At 42.7% G+C, this 21027-nt stretch overlaps 1 protein-coding gene across 1 annotated transcript in view; it reads left to right on the top strand.

Moving 5' to 3' along the window:
• Positions 1-1074: 1074 nt before the first annotated feature.
• Positions 1075-21027, top strand: part of KATNAL1 (katanin catalytic subunit A1 like 1) — a 60499-nt gene continuing 40546 nt past the window's right edge. The window contains exons 1-4 of the mRNA XM_072134365.1: positions 1075-1492; positions 11845-12016; positions 14505-14665; positions 19478-19643. Coding sequence (XP_071990466.1) covers positions 11855-12016; positions 14505-14665; positions 19478-19643 — 489 coding nt within the window. The 5' untranslated portion in view covers positions 1075-1492; positions 11845-11854. The remainder of the gene's footprint in view (positions 1493-11844; positions 12017-14504; positions 14666-19477; positions 19644-21027) is intronic.

The following is a 21027-nucleotide window of genomic DNA, read 5'->3' as shown; positions in this document are numbered from 1 at the left end:
CTTGCTACATATGGTACCAGAATCAAGCTTCTTAGGGAATGGAAGATGCATCCTGCTACCTGTGTTCAACCCGTGGTTTCAGGACCTTTGGAGGACCTTCAAAGGTCCTGAAATGGCTCTTGTGTACATGTGTATTGTAATCAGGAACAGACGTACAAGGATTTGTGGGTAAAGATCCTTCTGGGTATAAAATGTGATGGCTGGTTTGGGTGGCTATGGGCATCCTAGAAGGCTTGGGCTCCGGACTACTGCCCAAACCACCTATATTATATCCAGGTTTCAGTAGGCCCCTGGGCGACAGAGACTCAGTGGGCCCCTTTACAGTGAACTCACGAGGCACCATTCAAAATTCAGAAACTTAAACAGTATCTTGTTCCCTAACATATTCCCTAGTTTATCATCCCAAACAGTCCCCTAATGGTTTATTTATATAAACCCCCCTCACACCCTGTGGATTTATTAGATACAAGGTCCGCCCAGTGCTTGCGCCAGCCCTGATTACTACACATCACCCTGAACACACCAAGACCACCGTGAAGCATTAGTGGGGCAGCATCAGACGTGGCAGGAAAACCGATATAGCTATAGCCCGAGCCCTGCCCCCTGAGTGCTAGCGTCGCATTATAAACGCGCCGCTAGCGGAACATGTAAACGCGCCCTAAAAAATACAGCCAAAAGCTACAAAGAAATGGCTTCAATCAAAGCACATTTATTTAAATGGCCCAGTCACGGTCCAGACCTAAATCCCATTAATAATTTGTGGCGCGTCTTGAAAATTGCTGTTCATAAAACGTTCTCCAATCTATGTGACTCACGTAGAGCGATGCCGCAAATAATACGGAAACATTCCAGCCTCTGGATGTGCAAGGCTGCTACAGAAGTCCCCCTGAAGACCTCATTTTATTTGCAGAAATGTGATTTGTGTCCTTGTGTCAGTTTTGGGGACTGTCCCCTGCAGTGTGTGTTGGGTACTGGTGTGTGCTATGACGGTATAACACCATGTGTATCAGTGAGATTCCCCGGTGGTTAGACAGCGCCCCCTGGAGGCTGCAGCGCGATGTGCAGAGGAATAAGCTCCTCCTCAGCAGCTCTTTCCCTGCATCCGCCCGCAGCCATGACAACGCTGCAAACACAACCTGCTAACGGATAAGGCACCAGGCTAAGAATACGGAGCTATTCCTAACCCTCACCCGCAGCCCCCCACAACACCATCCATTAATCTCCCCTCCCGCCTAAACGCCGCTCAGTCATCGCTCAGTCTCCTGCACTCAGCTGTATCGCTGACCCCGAATCGGACGCGCAACGCATGCTGGGATATGTAGTTTGTTACGTGCCGGCGGTAATGGGGAATCAGTGAGCGCAGGACTACAAGTCCCAGGATCCCGCGCGTGCGCTCCTTGCAGGGATTCTCCATCCTTACCCCCCGTGCATTTATCCCTATTGTACATTGGATCAGAGACCCGGGTTATAATAAAAGACCCCGCACTGGCAGGTGAGTGAGGTGCAAGACACCCGGCTGCATGGCGTCAAGGGGCGTCCATTGCCGGCAGTTATATAACCTGGGGTGTGAAGAGTGCAATTATATAGGGCCTGGTGCATGATGTATCTGTATTGTCCTGGTGTCCTGCTGGGGAATGTCCTTTTATCTAGGATAGGCCTTTACAATCTGGGGTCCTCCAGCACTTGAGTCAAGGGGTGTAACTACAGTGGTAGCAGCCACTATGGGGCCTGCAGTGTCAGGGGGCCCTATCATCTGACCTGATGTATATATGGTGTCTGTATACACTGTATGTATGTATATATGCACATGAGAGTATTTGTATGTGATTGTAACTCGCATGTGTGAGTATACTAATATGTATATGTTTTAAATGGGAAGGGGCGGCCCTGTCTCTCCTAGTTATGCCACTGCTTGGGTCATTACAACTCCCAGCTTCGCCTGCTTTTTGTTTGGCTTCTTTGAGCATTAAAAAGCCCCCTACAACGCTTAATGTGTTATCCTGTGATCAGGCATGATGGATATCTTGATTTCCAATTCATGGAGGGTTGGAATAGTCACCCACCTGCCACAACCTAGATATAATCAGACGACACGATTATATACAGCGCTGGAGAGTTATTATTCCACATGGAGTCATATAGTTGACCTTAAATACTTATGACGGAAAAATCTGGATAGTTACTGGAGCCCCCCTTTAAATAAAGATTTTGTGTGACGATATCCAATGGGAATTGCTAATCATAATGTCTTATGAAAAATGAAAGAAATTGCATCAAACTGTATACATATATATGTGAATTTTTGACACAAGTACAATGTATGCACAATGTATTTTGCTTTTCTTTTAATTCAAGTGATTATATACAAGTGCTATATAGTATATCTTTCAGGCATTTAAAAATAAGGAAAAGAGATCATATTAGCAATTTGTTGCTGCAACGTTTCGGTCTATCCGACCTTTGTCAAGCTAGATCTGAAAAACCATAGGGTTCTGTTATTATATGCCACCCATAAGATAACAGAACCCTATGGTGCAGCAACAAATTACTAATATGATCTCTTATCCTTATGTTTAAATGTATGAAAGTAATGGTGGAGATATATATATATATAGCACTTGTATATAATCACTTAAATTAAAAGAAAAGCAAAAGATTACGGCGTGTGCTATGTTCCTTTTCCCATGTCATTTGGGCTGAGAACCAGACAAAATCACCGTCCTGAAAGTCTGGAGTACAATGTATGTCACCAATTCTGTGGTAAATGGTGCAAGGATGTACCAATAATTCCTGTGGTGTATAGCAGGGATTGTATAGTATTTACAGTGTGTAGCACCACTGACAAATATTTTGGTAATTCAGTTCTCTTTAATTATAGAGGACCTTCCACCCATAAATAAAGCACTAGGAGCTGCTTACTAAGGTATACAGCTCGTAGCTCCATCTCCAATGCAGAAGTGTTACACTGCTAGCGTTATCGGAACCCTGTGATAACGCTAGCAGAGACTGCCGTGATGTACAATAGAAAACCGGACTGCGCTTAAAGCGGTCTGGTGTATTCATGAGGGGGCGGTCCGAGGCAGGGCCGGCTCCAGGTTTTAGTGGGCCCCTGGGCGACAGAGCCTTAGTGGGCCCCTTCGTGGGCCCCCCTCCAGTGGCCACACAGACCCCCCCCTCGCCCTGCGGGTATACTGCTCCCCCAACCTCCCCCTGCGGACACACTGACCCGCCCCCTCCCCCTGCGGACACACTGACCCCCCTGCGGACACACTGACCCCCCCCCCCCCCTCTGGGAAAGAAAAAAGAACTCGCCCTTCCTGGTTCCCCCGACAAGCGCAGCAAAGAGGCAGAAAAGTAATTGATCCGGATGGTGATCAATTGTACCAGTGTCTTATAGCGACACTGGTACAATTGATCCGGGGGCCCGAGTGTGGTGGCCGGGTGCTGGCGCTGGGCTGCCTCTTCCCCGGACAGCCTCACTCACTCCATAGGCTCCACAGGTAAGCGGTGACTACTGAGCTTTATGCGTCAGTCGCTGCCCCTAGCCCCGCCTCCGCATAAATATTGTACTGCGAAGTGCAATAGCGGTCCGGTGTTCCCATTGTACTTCACAGCAGTGTTTTTGGAGGTTTCCGATAACGGTAGCAGTGTGACACTGCTGAATGTAAGATAGCGCTAGCAGCTGCTTACTGATAGTTTTGATCGTTTTTGCAAAAATGACAACGTGAAATGCAGCCATCTTGGTTGTCATTGTTATAAACTAATGGGAAAGCAGCCTTTTGGGACTCCGAGCATCATAGTGATATAAGGTGCAAGGAGTCCCTTCTTCCCTGAGGATCTATAATTATGATGTAGTATCACTATGATACAGAGCCCGATCCTTGGCACAGTGGTCGGCATCATAATCACGTGCTTCTTGCCTAAGAGTCTGTATTGTATTTGTAAGGCATGCATCAGGAAATTGATGGATGAGTTGTTTTTTTTTAGACAAACCAATAATCTTCTGTTACATGGATAGAGACCAATGAAGTGTACTATTGGCCTCAATCAAACAATCAAAACTTCCATAGAGGCAACCAATGTGAAAATGTGTGTATGTGTATATATATATATATATATATATATATATATATATATATATATATATATATATATATATATTACCATGCTTTATACCTTTTTAAGATGGGAGCCTATGGGTGATGGCTGAAATCCAGTGGCATCCATCATAACATTATTTTTCTTCATTTTCTATCTATTTCTTGCCACTTTAAGAGGATGTCCAATCAAAGACACACACTGCCTAGAGACAGGACTGGGGATACATGTCAGATTGTTAGAGGTACAGCCCCTGGGACCTCCAATGATCAGCAGAAAAAGGGATGCAAAGTCTTTGTAAACACTCACTGATGGTGGACCTTTAAAGGGGTTTTCCCACGAACTAAACTTAGGCCCTATTTACAGGAGACTAATGGAGCAGACGGCTGCACATGACCGTTCTGCTCTATTAATCTCTATGGAGATGGCGGAAATTGCCGAGCAAGGCGCTCACCAATCTCCGTCAGCTCCATAGAGATTAATGAAGCAGAACGGTCATGTGCGGCCGTATGACGGAGAGAGACCAGGGGTCTGACGGACCCCTTGTTTTCGCGATCTGTGGGGGTCTCAGCACTGTGAGTCCCACTGATCAGAAAGTTAGGCCCTATCCCGTGAAAATTTGTGGGAAAACCCCTTTAAGCCCTTTCCTGTTTTAGATTCTCGTTTCTGTTTATTATGGGAATAACAACCCTTTGTTTGATCAGTCTTATACCATCAGCATCCTCTGAACTCTACATTCCCTAATTTATGAGGTGAAGCATTCATTCAACCCTTTTGTAGTGATGGGTGTATATAACATAAATGTCGAAGATGTTAGTATCCATGAAGCATAACCTGGGTACCCAGAGAAAGTTTTTGGGAAAGGACAGGACATTATAGGTCCAGTATAGTATACAGTGGTTGTTGATGTTTTGCTCCAGGTGAATGAGACTAGTGATTACATCTATAAGAAAACTTTGAGCCCCAAATTGTATTTCACACATGATGGCACAATGTGACATAACTATCTGTGTTGTTTGTGACCATTGAATTCTGTACTCTGTGGTATCTGCAAAAAACAGCACAGCTTTCCATTGCCTACTATGGGGTAGCGAAAAAAAAACACATTGTTTTGCTGTAGTTATTCTGAATATGACATCATCTAGTCATCCTTTGATCGTGATGGTGTCACAAGTAGGAGACCATTGGAGATTACCATCAATGGTCCTGTATATGCCAGTCATAACAAGTTGCAGTATATATCACTGTACTTGTTTCTTTGTCAGTCCCTTTTAGATACTGAATAGAGCAGTAGAGTCCATGTGTTGGGACCCCCTATTCTCTTAATTTGTTGGAGGTTGTATTATTTACCAACCACTCAGATGAACATCCATCCATAGTGCATTGCTTCAGTAATCTAATTCTTTGGCAGGCTGGGTCTTTTAGCACGTGAGTTACTCTAATAGGCTACATTCACACTGACGTATGGAGGATGTATATACGGCCGACGTGTATACGACCGATATACGTCCTCCATAGACGTCAATGGGCGCACGGCGACCCTACGGGAGCGGTACGGTGCATAACATGTGCGGCACCGTACCGCTCCGTACCCGGAAAAAGATAGGACCTGTCCTATGGTACGGTACGGGAGGGCAACGGCAGTGTGAATATAGCATAAATGTTGCTGTACACATAAGATAAATGTTGGCTGAACCTAATGAAACAGACAGGACATTTTGTATTTGGGGGTTCTCCTGTTGGAAAAGTCAATTTGGCATGCTGGATTTTAACTTGGCCAATCCCAAAGAAGTTTGGCTGTGGCTTATTCCCCTCAGGTCCAGACTGCCCATTTTAAACTGCTACCTCCTTCCTGCAGGTGGTGCCGCCCTGAGGCGAGAGACTCAACTCACTCCTCAACTCACTCCTCAACTCACTCCTCAACTCACTCCTCAACTCACTCCTCAACTCACTCCTCAACTCACTCCTCAACTCACTCCTCAACTCACTCCTCAACTCACTCCTCAATGCACTACTGTTGATGATTTCCGGCACTTGATGTTACACAGAGGATGGAAATGGATGCACACAAGTTTTTTTTTTTTTTTTTTTTATTCATGAAAGTTATTTAGGTGGCTAATTGACTGATGGCTTAAGAACGCCAAACGTTCTTAAATAACATTTTGAATACGTGATTGGTTACATCTTACCCAAGCTGGAAATTCATCAAATAATGGTAAATTTTTTATTATGTAAAGATAAGTAGCAAAGAAGAAAGCTACAAGTCGTGATTTTAGGAAACTTTTTGTGACTTTTCCCTGGCACCAGTAGATGGAGAGGTAATGATGTAATTTTACCAGAGCCAGAGGCGTTTCTGAGAAGTTTTTCTATCGTTTCATCACGTAATACCATTTACATTCTTTGACTTGATAATTTTCCAATTGACATCAGTCACTTAAGAAGGAGAAAGAAACCTCCTTATTTTTCGCTTTCATCTTGGACTCCTACACATCTTATACGCGCACTTGTCATCTAATTGAGGAAGTGTAGGGAAAAATAGCATTCGGCTTTTAGCATATCAAAAACAAGTCTGCGGAGCGCACTTAAAAGGAATATTTATTATGTAGTTATTCTTGTAAGGAAACTAAATGTATATTTGCTTTGTCTGGAACAGTTTGACTTTCGGAAGACTCTGCACTTTTTATAAAAATAGAAGCTCCAAGAATACAGCGCGTCCTCAGCCCGGCATTGAAAACCTCATTGTTTGGTGATGTCAAGTTGACTTTAGCTCCTCTACATAGATTATTTTTGGTTTTCGTTGATGTGTTAATGCAGGTCTAAAGAGATCTTAACCTAGGCTGGCTATCTGCTGTGTAAGTTTGGAGCCACAAAACACCGTGGGTCTGGCTACAGTGGCTGGTGTACAAAAAGTGTCCAGCAAAATAATGTTGCTAAAGTCTATGCCTTGGCCTTGCTCCTCATGTTGGTAATGTCTACTATCTCTTCTCTTTCACACCTTTAAAGTAGGCACAGAAGCTAACTCTCACTTTCCCAGTAGTCAAAACAAGCCTAGGCATAAGCCAATGGAGGTCAATCTCTGTCCATGGCTTTAAGAGTTAAAGGGGTCCCCTACTTAAGAACACTCGACTTACATACGACCCCTAGTTACAAACGGACCTCTGGATGTTGCTAATCTACTGTACTTTAGCCTTAGGCTACAATAAACCGCTATAACAGTTATCAAATGTGTCTGTAATGAAGCTTTATTGTTAATCCTGATTCTTATGACAACCCAACATTTTTGAAATCCAATTGTCACAGAGACCAAAAAAGTTCTGGCTGGGATTACAATGATAAAATATACAGTTCCGACTTACATACAAATTCAACTTAGGAACAAACCTACAGATCCTATCCTGTATGTAACCCGGACTGCCTGTACTGCAGTCTCCTCACTTCCTGCTATGCTGGGTATTGAATGGGATGGAGTTTTACACCTGTTCGGTGATGGATGGATGTAACTTCACGGCACTTTTTGGGGGGTCGCTGCATTTTTTTTTTAACACATGGATGAATTAATTCTGTACCAATTACCCTTACATACTGGTATGTGCCTCCTGAAACAGTAACCATTCTTAGTATTACCTCTAATTGCTTAGTTTTTGAGTAATATATGTTTTTTTTATGTTATGCATATGAGCCTCAGGGGCTCCTGGCTATGTCACAAGAGCCCTTGCTGGCTCCATTGTCTGATAAATTTTTTGCCTGTGCCATGCCTCCCATGGTATATTAATACCAAATGGAGGCATGAGTAATAATCAGAGGCTCCTATAGTCAGGGGCTCCTATGACGTAGCCAGGAACTTCTGAGGCTTAATTGCAGAATTATAAAAGACGAAGACTAAATAAACTATTAGAAGTATAAAAAAGAACGTAGCTTGTCTCAGAGGCACAAGCCAGTGTGTAAGTGTGCTCAGTTTAGAAGCGCTGCATTCATGTAGTAGATTCCCTTTAAGACACAGACAACCAAAGGAGAGTCAGAGGAAGGGGAAGAGGGGGGGGTCGGAAAGACACTTGGATGTGTGTGGACTGCAAAGAAGGGACAAAAGAAATCGAGTACAGGGGGTGGCAGGTCCGATTATAGGAATACGGTCATAGAGCACAGTTCACATGTGATTCCAGATCCTTCTAAGCCATAAATCACCAGGGCATTCCCAAGTAGGTTGATTCTGCTGCCATATGTAGGAAGTTAGGCCCCTTCCACACTTGCATTGCAGATCACATCAGAGTCTGATCAGGGTGCGATCAGAGTTTGGTCAGTGAAAAACGCACATTTTGCATCAGAGTGCAATCAGTTTTCGGTCAGAGTTTGTTCAGTGTCTCAGTTTTTCATGCGCGTTTTCAATGCAATTTCAATGCGTTTTTCACGCTCAGAAAATGCGCGTGAAATGGACTCAGGACTGAGCTCTATCCTTTCTATGGCAATTGATGCATGAGAAACGCGTTGCACTTGCATTGCACTTCCATGTGTCTCAGAGTGCAATGCGTTTTTGATGCATCTCCATAGACTTGTATGGTGCGTTTTTCACACGCGTGACTTGCAAAAGTAGAGCATGTCGAGATTTAAACGCGCGTTTGTGCGTGAAAAAAAATGCAAGTCTGAAAAGACCCATTGGTTACAGTGGGTCAGAGTGCAATGCAAGTTCTGCGCGTCAAAAGCACGCGCAGAAAACACGCACGAAAAACGCAAGTGTGAAAGGGGCCTTTATAGCAAACCATTAAAAAAAAAAATAAGACTTGTGTGTATTTGTGTGTGTGTGTGGGGGGGGGGAGCACAATGGCCTATTGCCTTATACAACTGCCCCTGAATGGGAAAATGGAGAATTGTGGCTCATTTCGTATTTTTTTTAAATGTGTTCTAGTTTATGTTCCGTTTATTCTTTAAACACACCACCAATAGGAAACCGTGAAATGTTTTTCAGTTTTTAGTGTAGTGATTTATTTCTGTGTTTATCTAAACATATACTGTATATCTATTCTATCTATCTACATATTTACCTATATTTATTCCAAGAAAATAAATCCTCTATATGGGCAGGCTAGACGGAGGCTGTGATGTTTTTCCACCAATCTTGTTTGTTTCAATAACTTTACAGCATAGTATAACTTTTTTAGCTATGTAATTAAACCCTTGATAATATATTTATACTGACATAACGTTCAGTCGGTCCAGGTGGTGTTATTTCTCTGCATTATAGCGGGAACCTTAGCTGGAACCCACTTGATTGCACATTCATTTATTTTTTTTGTGCTCCGCAATCAACCATCAGTGAAAAGAATAAATACAGTTTTTGAGGAGACGGAGGAGGAGCAGGAGGCTGAGAAGGATTTTTTTCCCCCCAGACATTGCCGTCTTTTATTACGAGACATTTTGCATCTTCGGATTTATAAACCATGCGCAAAAAAAAAAAAAAAAAAAAAAAAAAAAAATATATATATATATAATATATATATATACAGGCGGTTCCCTACATAAGGACACCCGACTTACAGACGACCCATAGTTACAGATGGACCACTCTGCCCACTGTGACCTTTGAAGCTCTCTGGATGTTACTTTACTCCCAGACTGCAATGATCAGCTGTAAGGCGTCTGTAATGAAGCTTTATTGATAATCCTTGGTCCCATTACAGCAAACATTTTTGAAACTCCAATTGTCAATAGGGCAAAAAAAAAAATTGTCTGGGGTTACAATTATAAAATATACAGTTTTGACTTGCATACAAATTCAACTTATGAACAAACCTACGGACCCTATCTTGTACATAACCCGGGGACTGCCTGTATATCCTGAGATATATCTGGTATATATAGAATTAGATTCCTATTCAGCTAATTCTAATGTGGGTGGGCACTTCCTAGGTGTAACATAAGCTCACCCCATTGTAGCCAGAAGAGGAGAGCATGTTTGTAATTGGCCGATCTGAAGCATGTGATGAGTCACATGCTTGTGACATCACTACAGGTCCTTTGCATCGAACTAAGTAAGTACTTTCAAACGATGCAGGACAGCTCATTTGTTATTGGCCAGCCTGAAGCATGTGATGAGTCACATGCTTGTGACATCACTATTGGCCCTACAGACTATCTCAACAATCCTCCTGTCGTCTCTAGCTGTACTATACGGTTTCCCATGGCAACCAGAAGGCATGGCAAATGGAGATTAGCCTGGGGAGCAAGATAAAACCTCTGCTAGCTGCTAAACACCTGCAGATGGCTAATTATAGTAAATGAGAGAATTCCTTATTTTTGCTTAGTGCAGAGTTAGACAAAAGTTTTTATACTTTACTGTTGTAAGTACAACTTTAAGTTGTACTTAAAGTATTAATTTAAGTACAAAGATTTTATCATTGCTACTTAATGCTGATGAATTAATTGGTTCCCCAAGTTCTGAAAATTTTTTTTAGAATCCCCAAATAACCCAAGACAAAGAATGAATACTTGCCTGCCTATTCTCCTGGGAATCCAGCATTGCATCTCTTTCGGTCCTCTTAATCTTTGTATACATGCATACAATATGAGACGACCAATATGGCGCCCACCAGTCAATGCCTGTAATGGGGCATAGGGCCATGATAACCTGCAGCCCTAAGGCTACCTTCACACTACCGTATGGAGGACGTATATACGGCCGACGTATATATGGCCAATATACGTCCTCCATAGACGGCAATGGGCGCACGGCGCCCTACGGGAGCGGTACGGTGCGGATCTGTCCTATCTTTACCCGTAATACGGCGCCGTGCGCCATTACTTCCTATGGAGAGGGGCGGGGGTGAGCTGCGCTCACCTCCTCCTCTCCCCATACACTGTCGTTGCCCGCTACGGTACGGGCAGTGTGAATATAGCCTAAGACTGTATTCACCCAACTGTCGGGGGAGGGGGGGTTGTATACGTCCTCCATAGACGTCAATGAGCACACGGAGCGACACCATACCACTTTGTACGCGGAGAAAAGATAGAACATGTCCTATCTTTCCCCGTGTTATGGCGCTGTGCATCGCTTTGGAGAGGGAAGAGGTCACCCCTATCCCTCTCCATCACGGAGAACGTATGCATAAGTTTGTGTGCATATAGCCTAATGGCAATGCTTCTGCAATCCTTCTGCTCTTATATTGTAATAATTTATCATCATTAAATTCACACATAGAACAATTATTATAAACATTCTTGTTATTGTTACTATTATTTTTTACATATTATTATAAAATTAAAGGGGTTAATATAACATAATATAACATAAGTTTACTGCCTTAATCCATGAATGTTCAAGTGATTCTGCATTCCTGCTACTTACTTTAGTGCCATCTGTAAACTCTCTTTGGATCTTTGTTACATGTCTGAGCTCTGCTGAATAGGAGGAGCTGCAGCAGGAGGTTATGACTACACCTACTCCCCCCCTCCCCCCCGTGTCTGTCAGTGAGATGGACTGTGAGGGAAAGAGTAACAGTGGGTGACACCATTAAGACGGACTGAAGGAGTGAGAAACAGGAAGTTGTATATAAATGCAGAGGGCAGTGTGGTGAGAACAGGGAAAGCCTGAAGCTCTCTAAGGAGTTAAAAGTAGAGGTACAGACAGAGACATGTCTAAGGGAAGAGATTTATTGAAAAGTGACCAATCCCTTTAATATCATTATTTAATTGAAATATATTTACTATTATATTTTTTATTATTAATTTTTCTTTTCATTTTTTCCTCCTTTATAGGTTCACAAAAATGAATTTGGCCGAGATGTGTGATAATGCTAAAAAAGGCCGAGAATACGCTCTTCTTGGAAATTATGACTCATCCATGGTTTATTACCAGGGAGTAATTCAACAAATTCAGAAACACTTTCAGAACATTAGGGACCCAGTGGTGAAGGTCAAGTGGCAGCAAGTGAGTGGTACTTACGTTTCACGGCCCTATTATATACTGTCGATTTCAACCAACACAGTATTTTTAAGGGGAGTTATTACCCATTGAGAAGGAAGGTTTGGTAGTGGATCTTATGATTACGACTTGGGTTATTTAGTTAAAATAAAATGGTTCTGTATAAGGTGGTCATTATTTACATATAGGGGCAGATTTACTTACCCGGCCCATTCGCGATCCAGCGGCGCGTTCTCTGAACAGGATTCGGGTCCGGACGGGATTTATGAAGTTAGTTCCTCAGCCGTCCATCAGGTGGCGCTGCTGCGCTGAAAATCATCTGAATGCGTCGGAATACACCGAGCTGGACCAGGTGAAAGTAAGCGCTTCCCAAGCGACACATTTTCGGTTTTTAAATGCGGCGGGTTTTCCGAATACGTCGGGTTTTCGTTCAGCCACGCCCCCAGATTTCCGTCGCGTGCATGCCAGCGCCGATGTGCCACAATCCGATCGCGTGCGCCAAAATCCCGGGGCAATTCTGGTACAATCGGCGCAAATCGGAAATATTCGGGTAACACGTCGGGAAAACCCGAATCGGGCCCTTAGTAAATGGCCCCCATAGACTCTGAGCGAGTTACTCCATTATCAGCATCTATGGATACAGGAACAAATCTTTAGGCAAAAAAGTAATGACCTAGTGCACCCTATTCCTGTACTTATAAATCTTCTCTAAATTCACAGAATAGGATAAAATATATTTATTCCTAGGGTGATGCATCGAAGGATAAGACAACCAAAATAGGGCTTGTGCAAAAAAACTACTCTGTGTTGTATCTGCAAAAAAGAATCTGTTAACAGAATGACGTGTTAAAAAAAACATCCACGAAAAATGGTTGCCTAAAATTAGGTGGCAAAAACCTGGTTCCCCAGCATGAAATGTGACAAAAAAACAGGCCGCATACAGATTATATCATTGTGATGTCCGTTTTATTCAAATTTTTTTTTTGGCCGAAAGTAAAAATGGTGCCGTTTCTTTTCCCTCATGATCACATCCATGAATAAAAGGATACGTGAAAACATTGGGGCACATTTACTTACAGGGTCACTGGAGTTCACTAAAAGTGCATTGTCCGTCTATAATGCACCATGCGGCGATTCAACCATGAATGTGTCGCTTCCCCGCACTGGTCTGACAGAGTTCACCATCTTTTTAGTGGTGCATTTTAAACCTAGAGCTTGTGACACAATTTGAAAGTCAAATCCGGCGCTCGGTCCGAATCACTCGGACAGCCTGACGGCAAACCCCCCCCCCCCGTAATTTGTGTTGCAATGAAGCCAGCGCAGCTGCATCACAAAAGGGGTCCTCCGGTTTCCTCCCACACTCCAAAACATGCAGGTAGGTTTATTAGATTGTGAGCCCCATGGGGACAGGGACCAATTTGGCAATTTCTGTGCAGCGCTGTGTAATCTGTGTGTTCTATATAAATTAACTACGGTAATTATTATTATTAATAATAATATTATTTTATTTATTATTATCAGTAGCCTTAACAGAAAACTGTTAATTAATTATTCGGAGGGCAGGGTCAGTCTGAATCGCAGAAATGCATTGGACACCTTCTTCAAAGGATTCACAATTGTACCAAAAAATCCTAGTACCGTATTTTTCGGACTATAAGGCGCACCGGATTATAAGGCGCACTATCAATAAATGCCTGCTAAAACATCTAGGTTCATATATAAGGTGCACCTGATTATAAGGATGAATGACCAGCAGGTGGCAGACCTGTGCACAGTACAAGGCAGCTGTTGTCTGTAAGTACAGTTTATATATAAGGCGCACTGGACTATAAGGCGCACCTTTTGATTTCTAAGAAAATCAGAGGATTTTTTTGTGCGCCTTAGTCTGAAAGATATGGTAGTACTAAAGTTTTCTGTATGCTGCTTTAGTTAATGGGTGATGATCTGATAGGAACAGATTGGAGCATATGATTATGTACTGCATATAAAAAAAATTTTTTTAGGTGAGGCAATTGCTGCAATCAGTTGGAGGAAGGGGATATCGCTAGAAACTCTTTATAGAGAATATTTTTTAGTCTACATTACATTATCCAGCGTACTGCACTGCTTGGCGGTGAATTAATGAAGTAAATACACCACCGCAGCTCCCGAAATATTCAGGAAACAGGTGTTGGGTAGAATTGGCCTAGTTACAGTCTATATACTTCACAATAAGCTTTCACTACATCCAGGCGTTACATTATAAAATGTCATTGCTTCTCAATCACGTCCTTCTGTCTGCCCCCAGAGTCCTACAGACGATATAATTTAGCTTTCATCTAGTAATCTGCATCATGTATTCCTTGTGTAATACAGACATGGTGGGATGTTGACCGCTACGGGGTGCCTGACAGGTGCCCTATTTAGCTGGCTGTTATGTAAGGAACATGAAGTATACTTTGTCAATGTATATAATGAAGCAGGTTTGCTACATTGTGCTTCCTTCCCGCCACAGGTGTGCCAAGAGTTAGTGGAAGAATATGAGCAAGTAAAAACTATCGTAAATACTCTCGAATCCTTCAAAATCGAAAAGCCTGCCGACTTTCCCGTGGCTTTACAAGACGAACCCGTGAAGGACCCAGCGGTATGGCCGCCTCCTGTTCCTGCAGAGCACAGGTGCGTGTATATAATGGTGGAAATCGCTGTATTCACATGACATCTGCGCGGCTGCACTTAACCTTTCGCTGACAATCGCCCGCAAGGCCGCCTTTCATAACACTTTCTATGTTCCCACAATGAAGACGTTTTGTTTCTGTATTTGTTTTAGGCTTTACTAATGTCACCCTATGAATAAAATTATCCGTAAACGTTATCAAGTCTTTTTTGGTACCCACACTCCGAGCACAGGGTCTCTCTAAATCTTTATACAATGTTGTTTGCACAGACCCAGGTCCTATCAGCCGGCTGTGCAAGCTGTATAAGAGAAATATTTGTAAAGCTACATGACGTCACCGGCTCTCTGCTCGGAGTGTGGGTGGGAGGCATGAGGAGGGCAGTGAATAAATTAAAAGACGGAGGAGCTCGGAGCAGCTCTGCAGAACCCTCCTGCTCATTTTAATATTTTTTATTCTAAATGCAGTCATTCCTATTTATACTGAAAATCACATTAATTCAGTGGAAGGAAGGAACTGGGTGGTGATTACAAATCATCTACCATCAATGAGTCTGATGGTAGATGTCCTTTAAAGAAATTCGACCACCAGGATGAAGGATTGTAAACCAAGCACACTGACATAACTGTGTGTGCCCCCTATGGCAGGATCCACTTTTCTTTAATCTTCTTATGCTCTTGTTTTTAAGAATAAAAGGCTTTAAAAATTATGCAAATTAGCCTCCATTCAGCCTCCATTAAAACCTCGAGCCTAAGGCTAATTTGCATAATTTTATAATCCTTTTTTTAAAAATGGGGAATAAGAAGCTAAAAAAAAGCACAGATCCTGCCAGAGGGGCCACATACCAGTAGGTCTACTTGGTTTACAATCCTTCATCCTGGTGGTAGATGTCCTTTAATAATAATCCCTAAATGTCCCTCAAGTGATTCAGCATTCCTGCTACTTACTTTTGTGCTGTTTGCAGACAGTCCATGGTTCTTTAACATGTGTGAGCACTGATGAATAGGAGGAGCTGTAGCAGGAGAATATGACTCATCCTGCTCCCCACCTCCCAGTCTCTGTCATTGACAATAGACAGTAAATGAAAAGAGAGACAAAGTGGGTTAAGCTATGTTGACAGCCCAGAGCAGTGAGAAACATGAAGATGTATGTACATATGCAGAGCGCAGCATAGTGAGAACAAGGAAAGGCTGAAACTTTCAAATGAGGTAAAACATGGATAAATATACATAAAGAGACATGTCTAATGGAAGAGATTTATTGAAAAATGGCTAACCCCATTTGCTCTGTTGTACTCAATGGGGCACATTTACTAACAGTGCAAATTGCACTATATGCAGTTTCCCTGTGTAGTCTGCAGTGGGCGCCAGATTCAGTATTTGTGGTGCCCGGTTTTCATGAATCTGGCGCTCCCTGCACAGCTCTGACAGAGAGCACCACTTTTTCTTTTGGTGCATCTTTAACATGAGGCATGCAACACAATTCTGTTGGACTTTGCATGTTAAATCTGGCGCTGGGTCCAAATGAGCACCAGAACACCCCCTAATTTGTGTTGCACGATGCCTAGTGCAGCTAGACCTGTTAGCCTCTTGGAGGAAGTGGGCCAAACTGAGATCAAATTGCGGTGTACGTTATGGGGTGTTACTCAAGAGTAACGGAAAGTCAACATGTTATCTTCAAATGGGCTGTACCAAGTTGTCTAGTTATCCCCTATTGTGGGGGACATAACTGATTTGTGAGGGTTCGACTGCTTAGACCCTGCTTTATTATAGAATTTGGACCCCCAGCAATCTGAAAACTGGGGGTTCTGTTCTCACAAATAAGTGTCTAAGTAAGTCCTGGAAATAGCTGAGTACTGTGCTCTAAAATTTCTGACACTTCCATACTAATGATTGGAGCAGCAGGACATATGCTCAATCTGACTCTTTACACATGAGTGAGAACGGGACTCCCATTCTCGAAATTTCTAGGACTCCTGTTCTTGCATTGAGTGGGGGTCCTAGCAGTTGGACCCTCACTTACACTTTATTTTCCCCTATCCTAGGCACAGGGGACAACTTCCTAACTTGGTGCAACCTCTTTAAAGACCACCTGTCAGGTCTATGTTCATTTAACAAATTGACAATTGGGCGTTACTTTTCCCTAATCAAAGATTCTTTAAGTTATTTGACTTTGTGGTATTCACTACAAGTCACGTTGTTACAGTGTTTTCCACGATCTTACTGACTTAGTGAAATCAATACTTTCTATTTTCTCCCCAGACTGGTCTTTCCTTTTTGAAGCTTTGGCCTTGTGGGTTATTTATATAAATTGTCTCTCGGTTCGCCTCTTAATTCTTGGAATGTCTCGCATTAAGTGATCCCGTTTTCTCTGGTACGAAGCTACAATCTGTCACTTTTACATTGTAGCTCTCAGTGTTTAACTTGTGTTATGACAGACAAATCTAATATTCTTCTGTAAAGACATAATTTGACAGCAAGCTAGGGGAAGACACCGGCAAATTCTTTCCTTCTGACTATAGACAGCTTAAGTTAAATCTGTCGTTATTGGGTTATAGGCATTTTGTTTTCTTTGAGGACATGTTATAAGATGATTATAGATAGATTAAAGGAAAACAGGGAAAGAAAATGAATCAGCTAAAGTTTGTATTTGTTCTTCTCAACGATTAACTTATAATGTAAATGTTATCTCACCAGATAAGTCGGTCGTATGCCATACACTTGCTATGATAGAAAAGTTTTGATCACAGAGTCACCAGTTGGACTGGTCAATGTCGACTTGGGGACCCCAGTCTATTGTTGAAAGAGCCTATAATGGGCACATGAGCATCAGAGTTGATGGTAGAAGGTAACCTGGTCTGATTCGGACATCTTTAGGCATATCGTTTTATCGTTTATTTGACAAAGACACGAAACAGCGCATCAACACGGGAAGATTTTCAAAAGTTTTTGGTAAACATTAGTGATTAGCTTTTATGTCTGTTTTACTTAGTCTGCGAATATGTTTAAGTCGATTTCAGACAAAGTACATAACGCCAGGGGACCTCTTTGATCAGAGTGTATCTCACCAGACTGCAGAAATTGTTCAGAAATGGTTTAACATTGTGTTTCTCAACTGCTGGGTCACGATCCATTGTCAGACAAGGGATCATTCTGATTTAGAAGGATGAGGCAGGAGCCTGGGCACAGGGCTTGTGTTCCAGTACCAGTGGTACTGTGGGAAGTGGGAGATGCCAGGGATCTGCACCTCACTCTCAGTCAGCGTCGGCTCCTACCCTATGCGCCCCCTTGCATCCGCTCCAGCAACCTCCATTCACCTCAATCTATTCCACCCCACTGCAAACACTAAAAACCGCCACCCAATGGATTCTTCATTGACCTCTAGTGATGGTGAACTTTTAAGAGACTGAGTGCCCAATCTACAACCCAAAGTGCTAACACAGCAATTTGAACAAGAACTTATTTATCCCTTTTCCGCAACAATTTTCAATAGTTTCAGGCTTTTAAGGACACCAATACAGTTAAAAGAGGATGGGTAAATTTGGACTATCATTGTAGCTTCTCTCCAGAGTCCCGCTGTACAGGAAGAAGCAAAGGACCAACAGTAGGACCTCCAAAGATAATCCAGTCCTTTTACCATGATACAACTCCTTCTGCAGTCAAGCAGCCAAGGATGTGTCACTTTAAAATAGCGCTGAGAACAGCATATCTTGAGTTCTGTCTGGTGGACTCTTTTCTGGGGCAATGAGGTGGGTTCTCACAAAGAAGGGCTCCGAGTGCCACCTCTGGCCCTCATTCCATAGATTTGCCACTACTGCCCTAGGGGATAGACCATACTAGCACCTACATAAGGTGGTTTTTTTGCTGTACCTTTTAGAGTCAAGGTTTAGGATAGAACCCGGGCCCACCGGAGGCTGACACTGCCTCTGGTTCCCTGGAAAATTAACACTTGTCCCAGTGCCAAAAATAGTTTAGGGACCCCTGGTTTAAGAACATGACCAGAGTTCAAGATGATGACCTCCAAATCTGTGGGATGGGTTGGAAAAACAAGTTTTGTTCATGTAGATCACACCTTCCAAATAAACAGTTCCTGAAGAATTTGCTGCAAATGTTTTGATGCACGATACCACAGGATATCTTCAGGGGTCTTTAACACTCTTGATGGGTTTTCCTTTTAACACCTTGGAAAACATATTTGCATACTTCCCAGAATTTCCTAGTGGAGCATCTATGGCTTTAAGTCTCCACATGTCTTTAAGGTGGCCTTAATTGGCATTGTCTCCTTAAGGAGAACACCTACTGTCTGACCCTAGTCAATAGCCTTTCACACAGCCAAATCAGTTCCCTATGCTGTACTGAGGAGACCTAACCAGGTCGAATCGGTGCTGTCTACAGTTGGGAGTCTGTTCCTTCTGGAATAGATATACTGGTTTGGCTTAATCCCACATCATGTTTTTTAGACTTCTTGTAGGTCATACTTGGTGTTAAGGGGGCTGCCTTTCTAGGTAACAAAAGGAGGCATTGTTTTCCTTTTAACACCTTGGAAAATGTATTTGCATACTTCCCAATTTTGATGGAGCTGAGGCAAAATGTCTGTGATTTATTGCATGCAGGTGGTTTTAATGTTCTTTGCACATCAAGAACCTTCTGTGGTCTTCTATAGAACATTAGGTTTGTCTCGATTGGATCAACTTTTTGGCTCACACAAAAAGTTGATCCCAATTGATTCATTTAGTTTTTGTGATTGGATAAAAAAATGTAAGTTTAGCTGGTGCCAACCAATAGTTGAACTTATGGTTTCCTTTAACGTTTAACAGGGCTCCTCCCCAGGTCAGAAGACCTGTTAGAGATGTAAAAATTTCCCGTAAAGAATCTCCAGGAATCCAACCGCATGGCCCACTTGGCAGAGCGCACCCCATTTCAAAAAATGACAAGGCTCCAAACCGTGAAAGAGATCTCAGAGGAAGGGCCAAGGATGACAAGGTAGGACACTTATGTTGCTTCTCGGGGAGCTAAAAGGAGCTTGGGAATCCCTTTAAGAAAAAAAATTTACCTTCATCCTAGGGAAGAAAACTTTACTTTGGTTCTCTAGGTCATTTATTGATAAAGTTCAGTAATATGGAGTAATATTTATGAAGGTAAAAAGTCACAAATCATGAATAGTAGATTCTGAAAATTAGCCACTCCAGAAATTTGAATGGAATATTTCATCTTAATTTGAGGCATTAGGAAACTATATCATGGATTTCTCTGGGGTTATGGGTTGCCTATAAATAACATATGATATATAAGTAACTTATATAACAGACTACACTAAACTTGCATAGTGTTGATGAAGGGTTGGAGTAGAGGCATGCACAATGAAGAGGTTACATAGTTAAAGCGAACCTGTCACCTCCTCCCACTTCAAAAAACCACAAACATTGCCATGTCCGTCAGTTTGCAAGTGTTAAAAATTAGTTTTTATAGTCGGCCAATGCTTCTGCATGCCTTCAAAACATACTTTTATTCATCCTTTTTTCTTCATAAGATGCAGTCAAGGAGGTGGGGGAGCTCGACCATCCAGTCAAGCTTTCCCGCCTCCTGACGGTGGTTTCCACTGCCCACTGACTTTTGTGTACCATTTGGACCATCCTCCCTTTCTTCTGTCTCCATTGTCCCTCAGCAGCCCACCGGTTTACACGCAGGTACTGCTAGCTGGTCCGGTGCTCTGCTGCAACATGCATGTGCACGACGGAGCGTGACAAGCTACCAAAAGGTCGCTCCTGCACTGCTTTAATATTTAGCATTCTGAGTGAAGTCAGAAATAGGGGGATGGGTGGGTGGTCCTATCTCTGACCTCACTCAGCAGTACATGCTGAATATTAGAGCACTACTTGAAGCGACTCGTGGCTAGCGAGTTGCTTTCCGCCATGCGCATGCATGTTGCAGCAGAGCATCAGAGCGGCTAGCAGTACCTGCGTGTAAACTCCAGTGGGCTGCTGAGTGACCTTGGAGATGGGAGGAAGAGAGGGTGGTCCAAACGAAATACAGGAGGTGGTTAGTCAAGCTCCCTCAGCACCTTGAATGTATCTTATGGAGAAGACAGTACGTTTTGGAGGCATGTAGCGGCATGGCATGCCACCGGCTATAAAAACATGTTTTTAACACCTGCAAAGTGATGGACAAGGGGTTCCCTTTAAAGATGCTCCTCTACGAGTATTGTTTTTTGCTGTGACATAACCAAGATGGGTATGACTAGGAACTGTTGTGCTGTCTTAATAATGCAATAATTGAACAAATAGATTTTTAAAACATTTGTTTAGAATCTCCAACAATGAATTAGAAAACAATTGAAATATTTTTTTCTTCTTCGTCAACTAGCAAC

Source organism: Engystomops pustulosus, chromosome 2 (assembly GCF_040894005.1).
Source record: "Engystomops pustulosus chromosome 2, aEngPut4.maternal, whole genome shotgun sequence".
Classification (NCBI taxonomy): domain Eukaryota; kingdom Metazoa; phylum Chordata; class Amphibia; order Anura; family Leptodactylidae; genus Engystomops; species Engystomops pustulosus.
The sequence above is the reverse complement of the archived record's forward strand: the minus strand, read 5'-3'. Positions and strand labels throughout refer to the sequence as shown.